The sequence below is a fragment of the Frieseomelitta varia genome, unplaced genomic scaffold (assembly GCF_011392965.1).
Source record: "Frieseomelitta varia isolate USP_RPSP 00005682 unplaced genomic scaffold, Fvar_1.2 scaffold_245, whole genome shotgun sequence".
Classification (NCBI taxonomy): Eukaryota; Metazoa; Arthropoda; class Insecta; order Hymenoptera; family Apidae; genus Frieseomelitta; species Frieseomelitta varia.
The window spans coordinates 235,688-254,999 of NW_025109974.1; the positions used below are offsets into that span (position 1 = coordinate 235,688).

The following is a 19,312-nucleotide window of genomic DNA, read 5'->3' on the forward strand; positions in this document are numbered from 1 at the left end:
CCACGTTCGCCAATATAGTCGTCGTATCCTCGAGTCCTGGTAACGAAACGCGAGCAGCAACGCCGCGCCGATGGGATTTACGCGAAGTAAAGTATAACGACCGAGCAACTGCGTTTAATTTACTGGCTATGTTCTGCACGGGCAGGCATGCAACGTCTTCTCTCTTCCTTCTGGCGCTAGGTAACTACGTCATTTCGAAAATTGACGCGGCCGATGATAAAAGGTGGGGAACAACGTCGTTGCCGGAGAACGACTTGAAAACGCTGGGAGAACCGGCGAACCTAACGGCCCCGATTTCTTTTGTTCGCCGATGAAACATCGCCGCCGATTTACACGCTGTTCCTTTCACTGTGAGAGCCAAGCTTCGACGAGCCAAGCTTTCAAAAGTGACTTCCAGGAGCGATGGTGACATTCTCAGGAGTAGATCTCGCAATTACCTGATACGGAATTGTATTTTCGTTGATCGTCCAAGAAAAAGATCCGTGATTGGCATTGAAATTTCTTCACACGATGCGTGACATTAACTGTGATTTCAAATGTGGTTTCTTACGTCACACTCTTCTTCTCGTGTTTTCTGTCTTCTTTGCATTTTCGTTGTTGTTTTGTTACGTAGAGTTGTTCGCGAAGGTATTGCGAGCATATTGAAGAGCTTTTCGTGAATGTATCGTGTGATGAATTTCAACAAGTTTGGAGCAAATCTAATATGGATATGGCAAATCATTTTCAAACACTTCATTAATTTTTCATTTTATTTCACACATACTTGTAATGCCACAATTCGTTATAATCATTACAATCAATGTTGGAAACCATCTTTAATTTCTTATTAATTTCATTCATTGATTTCTTATAAATTTTCTGCCTTGTAACTTCTTATACACAGTTTCAGATTCATCTAAAAAATTCTACGTTCAATTCGATGTGATCGTTCCTGATCGCAGCATCAATGAAATTTCATGTTAAATTTATGTTTCGTAAAAGAGAAAGAGGATAATACATTCGCATCTAAAAACTTCTTCGCTGTACGTAACATCTTGGGATTACCGTACCAAATTCTGTCAATTCAACACGATCGTTTCTCATCGCAGCATCGATGAAATTTTCGAAATGTTTCACATCATCCATGTGCACACGAATATTCCCCTTGACCGCGCATTAAGAAATTAACACGCTGGTGGCGCAATTTGAACGTAAAGAACGGGGAACAAAAGCGGCCGGGGCAGTGATTTTCTTAACCATTTACGTCCCCCGTTTCTCGTCCATTTGCGAGCGAATCAACGGGGTCCTGTCTGTTAGAGGGAGAAAGAGATCAAATTCCCGGAGAGAAGAATCCCCGGGATAAAAGCGATCCCCGGCCGAAAAGGAATCCCGTGGAATAACCGTTTCGAATGAATTGTCTGGGCGCAGGTACCGTCGTTCAACGGATCCTCTTATCTGCGTTACCCCGGATTGGCCGACACGTCGCTATCCTGGCTGGAATTGGCTGTCACGTTGAAACCGACTGCCGCCGACGGAGTTATACTTTACAATGGCCACCACAGCGACGCTACCGGCGACTTCGTCGCGTTGTACTTGTCGTCGGGGCACGTTCAGTTTACCTTTGACCTGGGAACAGGACCAGCCAGTTTGAGGTAAGTCGATTCTACCATTGTACCGGAACGTTCGTTTGGTCGGGATTCTAGCTCTGTATTTGTATACCTGATCACGTTAATATAGCAAAAATATTAACAGACATTCAATATAAATTTTTCGCTTTATTATTTATTTAATAAAGATAATGGGAATAATATAAAAACTGATGTAAATAATATAATTACTTTATTAATTGATCGTGAGACTGAATGAGCAAGTAAGAAATGTTATTCTGATTTAATGTGGAATGGAGTAATTGGAGTAGTTGAATTAGATTATTTTAAAATTATTCGAATCTCCTAATGTATAAGGATTTTGAAAATTAATGTAATTAGAAAAATGATAATTAAATCCTTCATTGGAAAGTATGGATAAATTTTAGCTAACGTGAAACGTCACTGTTAATTAAATTCATTTTGTAGAAATTTAGAAAACGTTGTTTCGCTATGGACATTTTTATCAAAATCGCGTTCTTTTCAGGGAAACTTGCGAAGTCATTCATCGAGTCACTAATATCAGATTAATTAACACATTGTCAACCGTTGTCACGAAAATGTAACTTTGCACCACTATTTTCGTAAAAATGATTCTAGGCTAGAATTCGATGTCCGTATTCTAACACGTACTTCTGACACGAACTTTGACTGATACTCCTGGTTCATAGTTAGTTTATTACACGACAACTATTATTTGGAAAAAATTCCACACGCCCAAAATTAACTGAGATTTATGTTCCTGGTTGCAAAGTCCCTAAATTAAAATTAATTGTCTACACAATTAAAATGGATGTGTAGAAATCTCTAATTCGACAGAACTTTTAACAATAAATATAATTATTAATTATTACTATAAACGATTGCCGGTGGCACGCGCACGTCAAAGTGTTAAGAGTAAAAACAAACTGCTAGTTACCAATTTCTTCTCCTTGTTATTTTACCTTGTTTCGTAGTTGCAATTGTAACTGAAATTCGAGAAATAATCAATTTCAATTAAACGAATTTCACAGTTCTCGCAGAGGTTGATTTTTAACGTGAGAAAGACGAGAGAAGTTACTGTCGGATTAAAATGCACGGCTCTCCATTTGTTTCATCATTGTTGTCACCAATAAGAGAAGATACGACAATGCAAATGGACGTGTCTGGAAAATGTGTCTCTGGACCGCGACGTTCCTTTCGATTTCCTCTGCAACTCCTTTCGATTCGAGTCGCGTCTAATTGAGTCGTTTGCATGGCGTGCACCCGTTCGAACGGACGACGAACGGATGAACGGATATTGTAATTTTATCGGGAACTGGCGTACGAGGTGGAAAAGGGAAGTGGGTCGGCCAGTTATGGATGCCTCGTTCCCGCTTGATTGGATGGGGAAGCGTGTTTTAATTTGTTGAAGGCAGTGGCTTGATTTGTGGTTCACGTAGTGGGCCGACAGGCTTTATTCCATCTTTTTTCCCTACGTTAACACACACAGCGTTTCTCTTTTCTTGCGATTAATACACGTTAGTGTATACATTAATTATTTAGGGAGAACACGGACGTCCAACAAGATTTTTCTACTCTTGAAACAGTCAAAATTCTTTTAGAAAAGAAGAAATGAAACATTTAAATATTCCGATATTTTATATTTTTGAAGAGTGAAGCTCAATTATATTTGTCCCACTGTGTGTTGAGTTCTACCGTGCAATTAATTGCAAGAACCAATTACAAAAATCAGTCAAAACTGACTTGATGGGACACGTTGTTTCGGAAAAAGAATATACGTCTCTGGTCAAAAAACGACGGTAGCATTATTCGAAAGAACCGAAACCTCTTCCCTTCTCTCGACTCGTTCTGTCCCCGGTAACGTAAAACGTAGACAAATCCTCTGGAAGCCATTTTTCACGGATCTCATTATCGGCCCACCCCTGCTATTTCTCGCTGAAACAAACGGCTTCTCCGAGCGCTTCAATCCAAATACCGTAACGCAATTAAAATCGACGTTCCGCTTATCCTTCTTCAAATCTTCCGCGAGATTCCAGCACCCAATCGAGCTGGCGATCGAAGGATCGCGATTAAAAACGAAAGGACGAAGCGGAGGAGGGATGATCACGCGTCCGCCTCCCGAGGCAGGTTTCCTCGGCGATATTCACCTCGGGATCGAAGGATCACGATTGAAAGCGACAGAAGTAAAAAGACGAAGGAGACGAAGGGATCTTTGCGTCTACCTCGAAATGATTTCCCCCGCGAGGAAGATTAAAAGCGCGAAGGACGAGGGGAAGAAACTCTTCGCGAAATGCTTCACGCCCGGTCGATATTCACGCGTACCGTTTGTTCGAAAACTGGTTGGAAACTGGAAGCTTCGATTACGTCGTTTGTAACGCGCGGCATAACGAGTTTACGCGCGATGCGATCGATTAACCAAGCCCGACGTCGGTGTCGAAAGAACCGTGCCGATCGTTTAATCCGTCCTATCGTCGGCTAACGATGTATCGATGTCGATCGGCCTCGTCGCGAATTAAGCCACTGAATATTCATGGCGTGAAATCAGTGCACGCGCGCTCGCGTCCTCCCGCGCGATCACAGATTCTAATCAGCTTCCGGTTAGCTTACCATTTTTTCCCCTGTCTTCGTTACGAAGGTATTAACCTCTTGCCTCGCCAGGAAATCCTCGCACGAGGATCAAGGGATTGAACAGGAAACGGTTTAGAATATTCCGCCGCGCTCTTTAGCTCCGAGCTTCTCGAGCTTCAACTCGCTGTTTGTTCATCGTGTTCATTAGATAATGTTGCATATTTAAAAGAGGAGATTCGGAGCGTGCAGAGTCTGTTCACCCGCCGTCTCTGCTGATAGGGAGTTTAATTTTTGTTTAATCCTTTTTTGCAGTTCACAAGAGGGAACGTATGTGTGTGTATGTGTGTATACTTGCAGAAGAGATCCGCGAGAGAATATCGCGACTAATTTAATTCCTAATCTAACTCGAGTTCTAACTTCTTTTCTTTTCGTTTCAGAAACAGATACTTTCATTCCCCGTTGGTATTTTTAAGAATAAGAGATTTTTAAGAAACTGCCGTAATAGATTTTGAACGATTTAATTACGACGATACGTATTCGTAAAATCATTATTTCTAAAAGTCTCCATTTTCCTTAAAAATACGCGAATTTAAAACATTTACGGATATCAACGCATGAGCAAAGAATTGCTACGCAAGCTAAATCACATCGAATTGACACAAAATATGAAAGAAATAAAAGAATTTCACTTGTTAGATTTTAGTTTGCTAAACGAACGACGAAGCTCAAGGAGAAATGAAAAATTGCCGCCGAATAATCGAACTAGCTGAATGAAAGTCATTTTCTCAAATAATAACCAATCGACTGAAGCTTCGAGCCGTTAACACGTCAGCAAATCCATCGGTGAACAGCGTTGGAGCTAGCATTTCGACAATTGAATTACAATTTATAATGACGGGACGGTTGTTGGCTGGCTCGTCACAATGGCGACGTTGAAACGCGCACGATTCTCTCTCTGCCTGACTAGAAAAGTGTTTCCCGTTGATTAATCCCGATTCATTTAACCGAGCACGCGACTCGAGCGGTGTTTTTACATCGGTTTCGCGAAAATCAAACACGGCACCGTTGTTGCGAATAGAATGTAGGTGTTTGCCAGGTTTATGAAACCCTGATCGATAAATATTCTTTTTATATTTCGCGCCGATTTTCCGCGAAATAATACCCGTGGGCGAATTTTATTCGTATTCATCGTGTTCATGCTGGCTGACCAACCACGGCGCCTAATTCTTGCCCTTGCAGGCACTCCATAATCGTCGAAGCATTGCTCTCGATATTTCACTGAGGAAGAAAAATTTCATTTTCATTTAGGTTTAAATTACACGTGCGTTACACCGATAATGTATCGATAATATAAGAATAATAATACTCTCAATATTGTCATAGTATGTCAATCTCACATCTCAACGTACGAGAATACTTGAATGAAAGTATTAATTAATATAAAATGAGAAATATATAAATACTTAATCCTCAACTAGTATCCACTGACTTATCAGCATAACAATTTACGATTAGATCGTTCAATTTTCGAACTTTTGATCCAATTGATCCACAACTCGACGACGTTACGACGAGGATTAATAAATTTGATATATGAATATAATATCCAGTACGTAAATATAATATAATATATAAACGTACGTAAATATAGTATAATATATAAATATAATATCCAGTAATGCAGTACGTAAATATCAGTAATGCAGTGACAATAAATTCTACCAAAATAAAGAGCCTGACTCTAGCGAAATGTCAACCCCCTCGCGTTATTCATCGACCACATCGTCCGCAACTCTCGACATCCACCAGTAAATACACGATTCTTTCGGCTATTGAGAGGTCACGCAACATTCTCCTCGATAGGAAAGTTTCCCTCGATTTTGCTCGACAGGGTCGTTCAATATGGGAGACTTTTCCATCCTGATTCTCGGTATACTCACTCGGAGCAGCGAAATATTATCCGTGAGCAAACTTCATTCGCATTCACGACGTTTGACCGGAATCACGGCGGCGGGACTTTCTATTCTCGCTGATCCCAGCCAGAGAGACTCTCCCACAGTCTACGCGTCGACGTTTTATTACGGGGTAGGTCCGATTTTTCCTTCGACTCTAAGCAGGGAAGCCGAAAATCCCACCTCTCGCTCTATTGACAAATTTTTAATCGGCGGTACAGGGGAGAAGGATTTTTGCGTTGGTATCGAGAATCGAAAGATGCGTATCTTTTTCTTCGTTAGAACCGGATTCTGTGGATCACGTCTCCCTTTTGTCTGAATTTCTTTCGGTCGTTAAACTCTGACAACGACATTTACTCTACGAAACCTTTACACCTCTAAACTCTATACTTTTTTAAATTACCGAACAGTAAATTTCCAACATAAATAAAACATTTAAACCCTCTACTTGCATGCTGCGTTTCTTCTAGAAGTTGGAATACAAAGATATTAAAAAGCTGTGCTTCAGTAATTTTAATGAAAGAAAAAGGAAATAACGATATTGATCTGTCGACTCTTTGCCGTAAATCTTATCCCTCGTGTCATAGTATTTTATCCTTTAAATCAACCTGAAATGCCAATTTCTCGTTTTTAAAGTGTCCTTCCCTTGATGCGTTAACAAGCGGCTAACGAACGAAAATGGCAAATTCCAATTCCTTGGCGGCCGGTAAATCGCAGCAACGAAGATTTAATGGCTTGCGATTGCAGGAGCGAGAACCCGGTTCGTCTGGGTGAATGGGTGGAGGTGCGAGTGTCAAGAACCGGACGCCTGGCCTCGCTCGAAGTGGAGGATGACCCTCCGCAGGAAATCCTGGCGCCAGGGGCTTTCACGCAACTGTCGTTGCCCCTAAATCTTTACTTGGGCGGCGCGCCATCCACCGACATGTACTCGCCGAAGATGAAAACGACCGCCAGCTTCGTGGGATGCATTCAGACGGTCATTTTGAACCGTCGTGAGGTAAGAAACTTTGCTCTTACGCGTTCTACACGGTGGCCGGTGGGATGGACATCTCTTCAGGCTGAGGAGATCAACTGCGATGCATTTTGGAAAACAGCAATTCCATCGGCAAAGTTCCAGTCCAGTGATTTAATAAGGCTCGATTCAATGGTAGCATGTTTCTACGCAGACTTTCTAAACTTTTGACAATTGAAAATACGTTTCACAGTGACATTAAATGTTTCTCGCGTTTAAAATTCTTCTAAAGATAACAGAGAGATCTGGCAGAAGTTTATTTTCGATATTATTTTGCAGAAACACATTCCAATTATCAGATAGAGGATATTGGAAAAATATGAAATGTTCAGAAACACGTTGATCGTCGTGATATTCTGCAAGTGGTACTGGAAGATTAATAAGCAAAGTGCGACGCACGTTTCTATAGAGACCTTTTGTAAATATGGTTAATGGCACAATAGGGGACGCGGATATATTTAGTAAGGTCTCTGACGATTCCCTTCGCGGAGAATTATCCTGCAGAACAATCGGACATAAATATTTGCACGACGTTAAACTGTATATGAATGCACACATTGTGAGCTTCTAGCTGTTTCCCCCGGTGGCTCGAGGAAAATTAAATCCAGCCTCACTTTTTTATTATACGTACGTCTTTGTCTGTCGCCAAAGAATTATCGTCTATTTATAAATTCGCGAGATAGAGCTGCCTCGAGACAAAACTGGCAATCACTTCCTTCGGAGGAAAGTTTATAATTGATTACGAATTGACTGAAGCGAAGTCGTTCTTGTCTGAATAATTGTCGATAATTGACGGTCTTTTGCATGTATTAATACGTCTTTTGGGTGTATTAATACGTCGAAGTAATTAAACGATCGGCATCGTGGACGTTTGTTTATTGTCGTTTATTGCAAGTAGTGTAGTGCAGAGCAATTTTGTCAGATAAGTAGAATAGGACGTGGTTTTGTCAGACTGACCACGTAAAGCAGATCAAAGCTGATTCAACGAGAACGAATTATGGTTATACCTGATTACGTAAATAATACAAACTAGAAATTGTCGGGAAAATAGAATAGGTGGATTCATGGACAAAGTAATATAGATCTGCGTATACTGATCATCGCGATTCGTATTTAAAGATTCGTTTAATTCTTCGAAACTGGAAAGTTAAGGCAAAGACGCTAGAGAAAAAGAAATATTTGCACTTTTTTTGAAAATGAATCAACGATGAAAATATTTTACGATATAAACACTTTGTCGGATTCATACGTCTCTGAGAAGAATATTTTCAACTAATATTTGCCAATTTTTCAAACGAAATATTTTTGTTTCGAATAAACGTTTGGGGATGTTTGTTACGGTAGGAGGTGATTTGTGGTAGACTTTTATTCGTGGTTAACTAAGTTTATTTGACAAAGTTGCACGAGGACGCGGTGAACATGTAGACGACGATCGATGTTTACGTCGCGGGTATGTCCGTATGACGGTATATCCATCAGTCGCTATTGTGGCCAAATTTCTAAAACTATAAGTGCGACGTTTGGTCTTACGCACTGTAAAAACTAAACTTGGCAATTCAATAGCGTAGGCGACACGTGAGTCGTAAATTCTCCTAACTTTTTGTCTGAGAAAACGTCTTTCCTCCGACATCTGCTAGCCGCTACAAACGGAATAAGACACAAGGAAATGTACTGACATTTGAAACTAAAAAGTTAAACATTACGTTTATGTATATCGAAACACTTTTCAACAATTATTTCAAACAACGAATTTCGATATCGCAAGATGTTATAAAGTACTTCTACAATAACTGCAATCACCCAGAACTTTCCTTTATTTTCCCAAGCCCTAATGGAAAATCGCTATTGAACCTCGGTTCGTTGAAAGATTATATAAGACGTCAAAACTCCGCGTTGCCAATCTTTCGTTCCTCGCAAGTGGTACGAGTCAATCGTTCTTCGGGCCAAGTGGCCCGACAACAGTTTGTTCACGTACGGGCGATCGTTTGTCCGCGACAGATCGTGTTAATCGTCATTAACAAAGTGATTACGTTGCACAGATTGGGATTCTCGCCGAGGCACTGGGCGGAGTGAATGTCGGCAATTGCGGACACGCGTGCGAAGCGAGGCCCTGCGGAGACGCGGAGTGCCGTCCGCTCCGGGACCGATTTACGTGTCGCTGTCGGCCTGGCATGCCGCATCCGTGTCCAGCGCCGGACGACAACACGATTCTGGACAGCTCTCTGGTGAAACCTAACGGCGGCACGCACTACGAGAGATCGGTGCCTAGTTTCTCCGGCAGCGAGAGCTACCTTCATTACAACGACGCTGACACGATGAAGAGGTACCAACGAGTTGACAAATTTCACGTTCGTGATTAATCGTTAATTTTACGTTTCGTCAAGTGTTAAAATTTAGATTAAATTCCATTCTCGATAGTTTCACCGGAACGTTATTCTAAACTGCGGCTTTTAAATAAATCCAAACAGTGAGTCTACGAAATTTCAGTCTACGACGATTAAATTCCAGCCTTTGTTTAATAAAGAGTTGCGGCGTGAATACCTGTGACGGGCAGAGATCAGAACATGAACGTCTTCATTTATTTTGTTCGAAATAAAAAAAAGATTATGAAATGAAAAGAAATGTCAGAAAAAAGAACTAAAAATCTATTTAAAAAATCCAACGTTGTTTCACTGGTTTTAATTTAAAATTTAAAGAAACTCGATGCCATCTCCGCGTTCTGATCCCTCTCTAATCCCAAAGGGAACTACCTCGACCGTCATCTTTTACTCTTCGAGAAGAAATAAAATAAATCCAAATGATACATCTACAAAATTCCAGTCTATGACGATCCTGTTATTTATAGAACGCTTACGACGAGCAGAGATTTTCAAGCGAGATGAGATCAGAATATGAATCTTCCTCGCAAATGTCTACGTGTCTTCACTCGCTTTGTTCGAAATAAATAAAGAGAAATTAAAAAAAAAAAAAAAAGAAAGAAGGAAAAAAAATTAAAAATCTATTAAAAGCTCCAACGCGCCACGCTGTTCCACTGGTTTTAATAAAAATTTAAAGACGCAAAATTAAGAAGCTCGATACTATCCCGGCGTTCTGATCCCTCTTTAATCCCCGAGGAAACTACCGCGCAACCTGACGGTGGTCCCTTACCCTCCTGCAGAGTATAAAGACCGTCCCATCCTCCTTAACCGGAAAAATCCGTCTGTTGCAGGATAATAAGCTACAGGGTGGATATCAATATGAGATTCAGGGCGAGCAGCAGTAGCGGGTTGCTGTTATGGAGCGGACGGCAAGCGGACCCGCAAGAACAAAGGGACGAGAACGACGATTTTCTTGCTCTTGGCTTGGATCGTGGTTATCTGACTTTGGCTTATAATCTTGGCTCCGGGGAGGCTGTTCTACGATACAATTTAACGAGACTGGACGATGATCTATGGCACCGAGTCCGCGCAGTCAGGTAACGTTGTTGGAAAGTTCCTTTCCCCCCTCCTGGGAACACGTTAATCGACGTGTATCGACCAAGTTTCTTTTTTTCTTCTTTTTCTTTTTTGTTTTTTTAATACGACGAAAACTTCGTAATCGAGTTCCCGTGTTCTGAAACTGACTGATATATTTTCAGGAACGAACAATGGGCTTCGCTGGTGGTCGACAGCGGAACCGGAGTATCCGCGTCGTCGCCTGGACAGCTCAGACAGCTGAACACTGACACGGGTCTCTATGTCGGTAAGTTTAATATTTCGATAGGAATAAACGGCAAATCTTTCTAGACTAGGAATATTTCGGTTTCTGAAAATATCTATTTTGTTTCGTGTTTCCGTCAAAAATTAAATTGAATTTTTCCGCCTACCGAACATTGTGCTCTGAATATTTCAAACATCCAAAATCTAACAAAGATCGATTTGTCTCTGTGAATATTTTATTCCATTTAATTCGACGATTATAGAAATTTCTGCTTAAAAGATCGGTGAGTTTCGACAGTGAGGTAGTTTAATATTAAAATTTTGATGGATTTTAAACGTTTCTTCCAATTGATACAGAATTAGTGATCTTTTTTGTAGAAATTTTACTACGCGAATTTTTTTTTAAACGGCAAGATTGACGAACCTTCAGCTTCGTATGTCTTTCCCTAAAATCTTCTTGCAGTTTATCAATTTTTAAGAACTAACTAAATCCACTTTTATTGCAGCTGTTTGTTTGACTGTTTCGGTTACAAGTTCGCAAAGTGCGCGATCATCCCGTTGAAAAAGTTGAGGGGTTTCTCGTGTCGCGAAACACCGTACGTTTCGGTTGCAAAACAGCGAAAACACTTCCGGGCAAAAGTTAGAGATGAAGCACTTCATAGTTCAGATCCCGGTTTGTTTCCGTGTGAAAATCATAAACATCGAGGATTAACTACCGGCAAGTTCCAACAGAAACCAACTTATATTCGGGTTTAGCCGTCTTTGAGTTATTACAGAAATTACCAAGTGGGTCATCCTCGGCGGCAGCACGTTACACATTCTCGGCAACTTCCGCTAAGCTGTTGAACTCGTAAAGAAACAGCTTGATACATTGCCACGCTCCCGGAGAATTTATGAAAGCGTGTCTTAATTCGTCGAATATACCGTGTTTACCGTGCTTCGTCGCGTTAATAACGAAACATGGAGAACTTCGAATTAAAATCTGAATTGTTTAAGTTGTCTAAAAAATACAAACAGAGAGAGAGAGAGAGAGAGAGAGAGAAAATTCTTATTGACACGCGTATCGTGTAATTTGAAATATGCAAATTCATATGAAAATTTTATTTTACGCGCATTACGAAAATATCCCTTGTTTTTAATTTTTGATTTTTCTTGAATGATCTGTTATTCGAGAGATTCAATTCTGTTTTCCTCTTTTTTTCTTTTTTCTTTTTACGAAAAGAAAAATTCGAGAATGTGACGGTAGACATAACGCGACACAGTCGACTCAATAAAATTAATAAAATGCGTGTGCGAAATATTTAACAGGTGGTGCGCCGGATATTGTGAGGACAACAGGCGGAAGATACACGAAGGGCATCGTCGGTTGCATCAGTGACCTGGTTCTCGACTCGGATTTCTCCGTGGCGCTGTCATCACCAGGACAAGCTACCAACACGCACTCGTGTATCCCCTGAAAGACATCCGTGCCGTCCGACGTTAGATGGTTAGGTCCGCGTGGACCAGCGCTAGGATATAAAAATGCGTCGCGATGAATAACGCTGGCCAAGCCAGAGATCGACGTCGTTGCAACAGCGTTTAAGGTGGACCGCGGCCGCCTTCAGACGCCTTGAACGCTGGATCGCGTCTCGGCGTGGAAAAAAAGAAAAGAAAAAAGAAAAAAAAAAGGAAAAAAAAAACAAACGATTTATACACACCAAATCACCACGGTTCATCATTTTTGTACAGACACATCAACGACGAGAATAAACTCTGCCGAAGAGAATAAGTAAGGTAACAGAAAAATAAAAGGGAAAAGTAAAAAAAAAAAGTAAAAAATTATGACGAAAAAATAAAACACGCAAAAAAAGAGAGAGAGAGAGAGAGAGAGGAGAAGAAGAAGAAGAAGATAAAGTAAAGTAAAGTAAAGAAAGAGAAAGACTACGTCGTGTAAGAAAACGTCGAAATAGCAGACACACAGCTTACTGTAAATATTAATGAAAAGGTATTTGAAAATCTGTCAGTCGCCTCACGATATACGTGTTTCCGTTCGGTGACAACTTCCTGTCTCTGCACACCCTCCGTGTCTCGTGGGCTACTTCGATATCGAAACGATATCGAGAGCTTCGATATCGTTCGACGATAACGATGGGAAAATGAAAGAATATTCTAAGTTGTCCTATATATATATATATATATATATATATTATATATATATTATATACCCTAGCGCGGTGTTGCGTTTCGATGCGTCGTTGCGCGCGCGAACTACGCGGATCCAAAACGCGGAATCGAACGACGTTCAAAACACGTTTGTCACAATCGAGTCGGCCCCGATCTGAGTTCCTGCGAATCGTCGTTCCTCTCGCGCGTTTGGGCATTGAAAGTTGTTACGTGAGCAAGTTGTGCGCGTCTAGTCACAGTCACGACTATCTCCGGCCGGATTAAGAACTTGACAGAGCGCGTCTCGAAGAGACGGCTTTATGGCCTAATAAGATTAAAATAGAGAGAAAAAGAAGGATGAGAAAGAGAGAGAAAAGAAAGAAAGAAAAAGAAAGACAAGAGCATAACCCCCTCCGCGTCAATTTTTATTAAGCTCTCCGACCGGACGTCACGCGAGATCTTTCAATTGCGAGGCATTGTCAGTTTCGATTTCAGCGACAGGGAAGAAGAACAGAGGAGAGAGATGTAAACGAAAAAAAAAAAAAAAAAAAAGAGTAACCGAGCACGCTCGAATCGAAGCATCCGAGGCACCTTAAATACGTCCAACGCAGTTCACGCGACGCCTCTTAGATCATTCAGTCCAAGATCTCACGTGATTTCTTTTCGTTCGGCGGCCGTAACGAAACACGGCCTCCAGTACATATGTAGTAGCGACCGTTTTGTTTCTCGTTCGAGCGAGCACGCCTCGAACACTCGATAGAGAGGATTAGATGCAGAACAGAACGTTAAATCAATTACGAAAGGTATAAGAAGGACCAAAAAGCAATCAACACCTTTAAACGACGATGCAAAAGCAAGTTGAATTTCAGGAAGAATGCGAAACGTTCTTACGCGGAGAGATTATTTCAGACAGAACAGATAGATGACAAATTGTTGCCCTCCCGTGCTTTGTTGATTTGTTTCGAAATTAATAAGATCTGAAATCTGAGATTACGTCACAGATGCGTTGACGGATGGATGGATACGTAGATAGATTACGTATCCATTCGGCATATATATTTTTTTTCTTTTTTTGAAAACAAACGTAACGAGAAATCGAAACGTGTAAATACGCTCTCTGCGTATGGGCGGCAATTTTTTTTCGAAATTCCCGTTGCTTTTGCGTCCGCGAGATGAAGAGGATCGACATCGTGCGTGCAGAGGATCTGCGCGCTCGTGTTCTACGAGAACCACTAATGCTTCGTACTTCCGTAGCTGGCAGTGTACGCTCCTCGACGTTTCCGCTTGAAAGAAGCACCGAGCTGCACGTTCTAACGGTTAAATATCTGTATAAAAAAAATTAAAAAAAAAAATGTAGCGACTTAATTACGAAGATGTCCCCGCATATTTTCTTAATTCGATAAGACTTTTCCAGGCGACCCTGAACGAACGGATCTGATGTACACGTTAACCCCTTCGACATGATAAATTGGAGGAAGAACGAGGACGACGAAGGAAGAAGTAACTGAAAAATATTCCAAGAACTACGAAATACAAGCAGATCGTGAATAATTCGACGTACGGAATTGAAATTGGAACAATAGCGTTTCCCGACGTTAATTTCACTGTCATCAGTTTTCAACGATAGCTACACGTACACAATTTTACTTCAGATTGAAATCAGAAAATACTGATTTGATATTCCTGTCCGATCAATTTAATGTTGTACCACGTACTGATTCTAAAAAGGCAGTAACGAGCGTAATTTACGTCGTTCGAATTACACGACAGACTACATAGGTAACAGTTTGCCAAGTAAAACTTTATCCTGACGGACGCGTAGTAACGTTTTACCTGGAAATCTACCTACACGTGTATCGACAAAATGATTCTACGCAACTGTATATCTTAGAAAAGAACGTCGACGAACGAGTGAAACTGTCGAACGCTCGTGTCGAATGGGTTAAAGGAAAAGGAACCGGTCGGAATCTATCGGTCAGGTCAATAGGTATACACGTCATATCTTAACGAGAAAAAACGCGGAAACGAGAGAAGATTAATGGTGGACGAGGGTTAGAAGGATAGATGGATGTATGCACTTTGATTTCCTCCGTTTTCACGCGGGAATAATTTTGAAAAAAAAAAAAAAAAAAAAGAGAACTTCGAAATCGATCGAACCCGTACACATCATGTAAAAGCAATCGGCTGTAGTCAATTTTGTACGAATGTTATTTTCTTGAAATTATATGAGTACGAGAACAAGTGGAAGAGGATGATTTAGAAAAGAAATATCAAAGATGAATGGTAGTTACGTAGGGAAGTATAATAATATAATAATAAACGATTATTCGTGAAGTCTAGCGATGTAAAATCACGCACGAGATGCAAAAATATTTTAAAACTCCGGTCTCCTGGGCACGTACTTTTACTTCTCGTTTCCTTTCTACGCCTTTTCTCACTTTCCTCCTTCCTTCCTCACTCCCTCACTATCGTTTCTCTGCACAATTTTTAACAACGTCGGTGTGTGTGTGTGTGTATCAATCTCTGAACGATCCTCCATGCTTCGCAATACGCTTGTATAAACTTTGTTCGTGGAGATCGTTTCGCGACGTCGCTGACACAGCGAAGCATTTTTGTACAAAAATCTCGCGTCAACTGAGCAAGCTTCTTTCGTGCATTTTAGTTTTCCAACTGTATTAGTATCCACGCTTGAAACAAGGTTCCTGGACAATTTTTCGCTATCGACGTGTAGCCACATGTATCTTTCATTTATCGATCATCGTTACGTTACTTTACATCTCCTCGTTACGAGCGTCGTACTCGTCAAACGTTGATTTTCCATTTAAGAATAATTAGACGCTTAAGGCCAATCGCTTAGTTCATCGAATAAACTTCTCGAAACGTTTTATTACTTGTATATGAGATAAATTGAGGCACGTTAGACGATTCTATTTATTGTACGTTGGGTGGACACGTCAGATTGTTTCACGACGTTTGACATCCGGTACTCGTGTCTAACGAACGAAATTGTGAACATCCCCAGTGGGGTGTTGTTGGATTTATCACCTGCCTTTAAATAGAAATCGTTTAATCTTGAACCGAAGTTGCTTCGATTTTTGTGGAACAATCTGATGATAGAAACAGAAAGGTTTATGTGACTTGAAATATTTATATACTCAACGTGTTAGTAAATTTCTTAAATGACTTTAACGAACTTATGAATCATTGTCTTTCGATCCGACGAATTCTTCGATTCTTGGTAATCCTTCTGAAGAATCAAGGAAAAATTAAACGTGTCTTTTTCATGATATATTCTTCGTTGCTTTTCTCTCAACACGACATCTAACCCACGTTTAATTTATAGAATAGACTTTTAAAATCGTTCGCGAAAACGCGTTGCCATTTTATTTAACATCAAACGTGAAAATTTTTCGTTTTTATCTTTGATTCGAGGCATTTCGAAGGGAATCACGTATATTTTATTTCTACGATAGAGTACGCAAACGACCGGACGATGGTTGCATAAGTCAACAGGTCGTACAAAATGCCTGATAAATTCAATGAGGATTAGTATCCGAATAAGGCTGAAGCGAAATCGTACTTACATCGTGTACTGAATTTGAATGTAAGAAAAACATTTAAAAAAAGCAAAAAAAAAAAAAAAGAAATCGCTGGATATCACACCTCAGACAAAGCGAGAAGAAAAAAGGACGCTATTATTAAAAAAACAGACAAAAAAAAATATCATACATATTAATATATAATAGATATTATATTATTACTAAATATTATATTAATATATGATGCTATATATTAAATATTTCTATTATGTCCGTCTGCAAAGTCTATTAGAAGAGTCTAATACTGTCAACCTATTCTTGCGACCCATGTGGATCTCCTCGAATATATATGTATATACATATATGTAAGTGTGTGTATGCATGTATGTATGCATATAGAATGGTCGAAAATGAATTTTTCATATTTCGATGCTGCAAAGAAAAAAAAAAAAAAGAAAAAAGACAAAACGATACAAAAGAAAGACAAAGAAAAAGAAAGAAAAAGATACGAGCACACATCACAAACAGAGACATTTGATATCGAAGATTAAAAAAAGAATGGCGAAAAGACTCTCTCACTTTGGATAAAATTACTATTCGTGTAGATCAAGTTCAATGATGATTAATCGTGCGAAGGAGCTTATCGAATCTGAAGGTATCACGGTATCACGCAATTGCGCACAGAGGATCACTTCATTAGAATCGTGCTATCTCATAACATTTGTATACTCTTAGGTTTATTATAACTTCCTCGCCATCGTTGTATTTTCTCGAGAAGAAATTGTCCCTTTGTCTTATTACTGAACGTATGAATTATCGTCAAAACATATCTTTCACGATTAAATCATAATAATTCATATTGTTTATTTATTTTTCTATAACGAAGAAACGAACAATCTTTGCTAAAGAAAAAAAAAAAAATAATTTTGTTGCTTTCGTCTTGAAAAAGACATTTAATTTTTCTTTAGAATAAAAAAATATTTTTTAACCGAGAATGTACAATACTTATCTAATGTTCTCAAATATATTATTGCGTTCATTGCTTACGTTACTGATTTAAATCGACAAACAATAAAAAGCTTGTAATCGACATTCTCTCAAACAGTTAACAATATGAAACACACGATTCTAAGTTAATTTAGTTATTACATCTAGTGCAGCGCGATACAATAATTTAACGAACTGTGTATGTATATGTTGAAACACGCAGTGGTATAAATTCATATGAGCAAATGTGTGTGTCTCAGCCCATGTTGTCGAAGCATCAATAAAAAAGAGATTTTGTAAAACAGAGACTTATTTCTTCCTTCGACTTCTCCTTTTTCTTCCTATCATAATGACGTAATGATAGAAATTTTTCTAACAAAATTACAATCGTGATTTTCAAATTTTTTGAAACTTACCAACTAATTATTACTTAATAAAAAACATTATATTAAAAACGTGGAACATTTAATTAATATATTAAAAAATCATTATATATTATTATTCCGTAATATTGTCAAATAACTGTAACATAACTGTAAAATTTGTAAAATTAAAAATTACACTCTGAATATTCGTGATTAGAATTTCAAATATATTTTGAATTAATTTTATACGGCACATTTTTCTGTTAATTGACCAAGACTGCGCATTACGCAAAAGAGGTAACAGTAACCAAAAGGACTAATGACAAAGAAAATTTAAAATAATAGCCAGAAGAGCCACTGGAAAAGAAATCGCGATACAATAGCCAGAAGAGCTACTGAAAGAATTTCCTACTCAATACAATAACCAGAAGGACTATTGTCAAATTTACAACTGACATGAATCCGAGCAACAAACCGTATCTTGTTTCGCAACACTAATTCACTAGCATTAATTGTGAAACAGAAAATTTTCAAAATCAAACGCGAAAAGTGCTTCGTCATATTTAAAACCGAAAGTAAGTACGCAAAGCCATTTATCTATGCACTCATATTTAGAAATACGCAACATTAATAGCGACGCGTCCAGTGCAACCATGCTAGAAGTTACTGATGAATGACCACCTTTGTACAACTTTTGTAACTGCATCAGGTGATACAGAAGCAGGAATTGCTTTCCACGAATCCAGTGGGAGAATTTGGGCATCTCGTAAACGCAACGCTACTTCAGAAAAGAAACGCGTTCGTTCATTATCGCAACACTAACAATTAGAAGAAAGCTAATTGGAAATCACGAGGGAATATCGCAACACTATGAATAAAAGCGATGTATGTAATAATGTTGCACTAACTTTAAAACCAAATTCACAATATTAACAATCAAAATTGCAAAAAATATCGCAGTATCATAATTCGCAACTCTAAAGCAAACACGATTATCATTTCTTCGCAACTCTAATTTAAACCGTAATCAATTTCTCGCAACACTAATGAACAGACTCGAAACTATTTCGCAACTCTAATTCAACCCGTAATCAATCTTTCGCAACGCTAAGAAGAAAAACCACGATTTGCCCAAAACGATGATAAACGATGATGAAAAAAAAAACAATACAACTACAAATACTAAAAGAGCATAGTGACAAAGTAGTAACGAGAATGACCTCCCATGCTCTGGAATCATTTAAATTCAGAGGATGAGAAGCCATTTGTTGTGACCCTCTTCGTGGCTGTTTGCCGGGCCTCTTCAGCTTTCAGCCTTTTCTTTCTTCGAGCGCAATGCCCGCTGAAACTTACATCTAGCTCGAGTCTTTCTAATCGCAAACCAAAAAATAATTTATAAAGATGAAGTGAAAAGATAAATCGCGAAAGCTGAACTCAGTACACATGGACGATCATCGATCATA

At 39.3% G+C, this 19,312-nt stretch overlaps 1 protein-coding gene across 1 annotated transcript in view; it reads left to right on the plus strand.

Annotated features, from left to right (window-relative positions):
- LOC122528108 (pikachurin-like) overlaps nt 1-12,602 on the plus strand; it is a 112,076-nt gene extending 99,474 nt beyond the window's left edge. The window contains exons 7-12 of the mRNA XM_043652855.1: nt 1,408-1,631; nt 6,875-7,124; nt 9,179-9,462; nt 10,348-10,593; nt 10,756-10,859; nt 12,125-12,602. Coding sequence (XP_043508790.1) covers nt 1,408-1,631; nt 6,875-7,124; nt 9,179-9,462; nt 10,348-10,593; nt 10,756-10,859; nt 12,125-12,273 — 1,257 coding nt within the window. The 3' untranslated portion in view covers nt 12,274-12,602. The remainder of the gene's footprint in view (nt 1-1,407; nt 1,632-6,874; nt 7,125-9,178; nt 9,463-10,347; nt 10,594-10,755; nt 10,860-12,124) is intronic.
- The last annotated feature ends 6,710 nt before the right edge of the window (nt 12,603-19,312 follow it).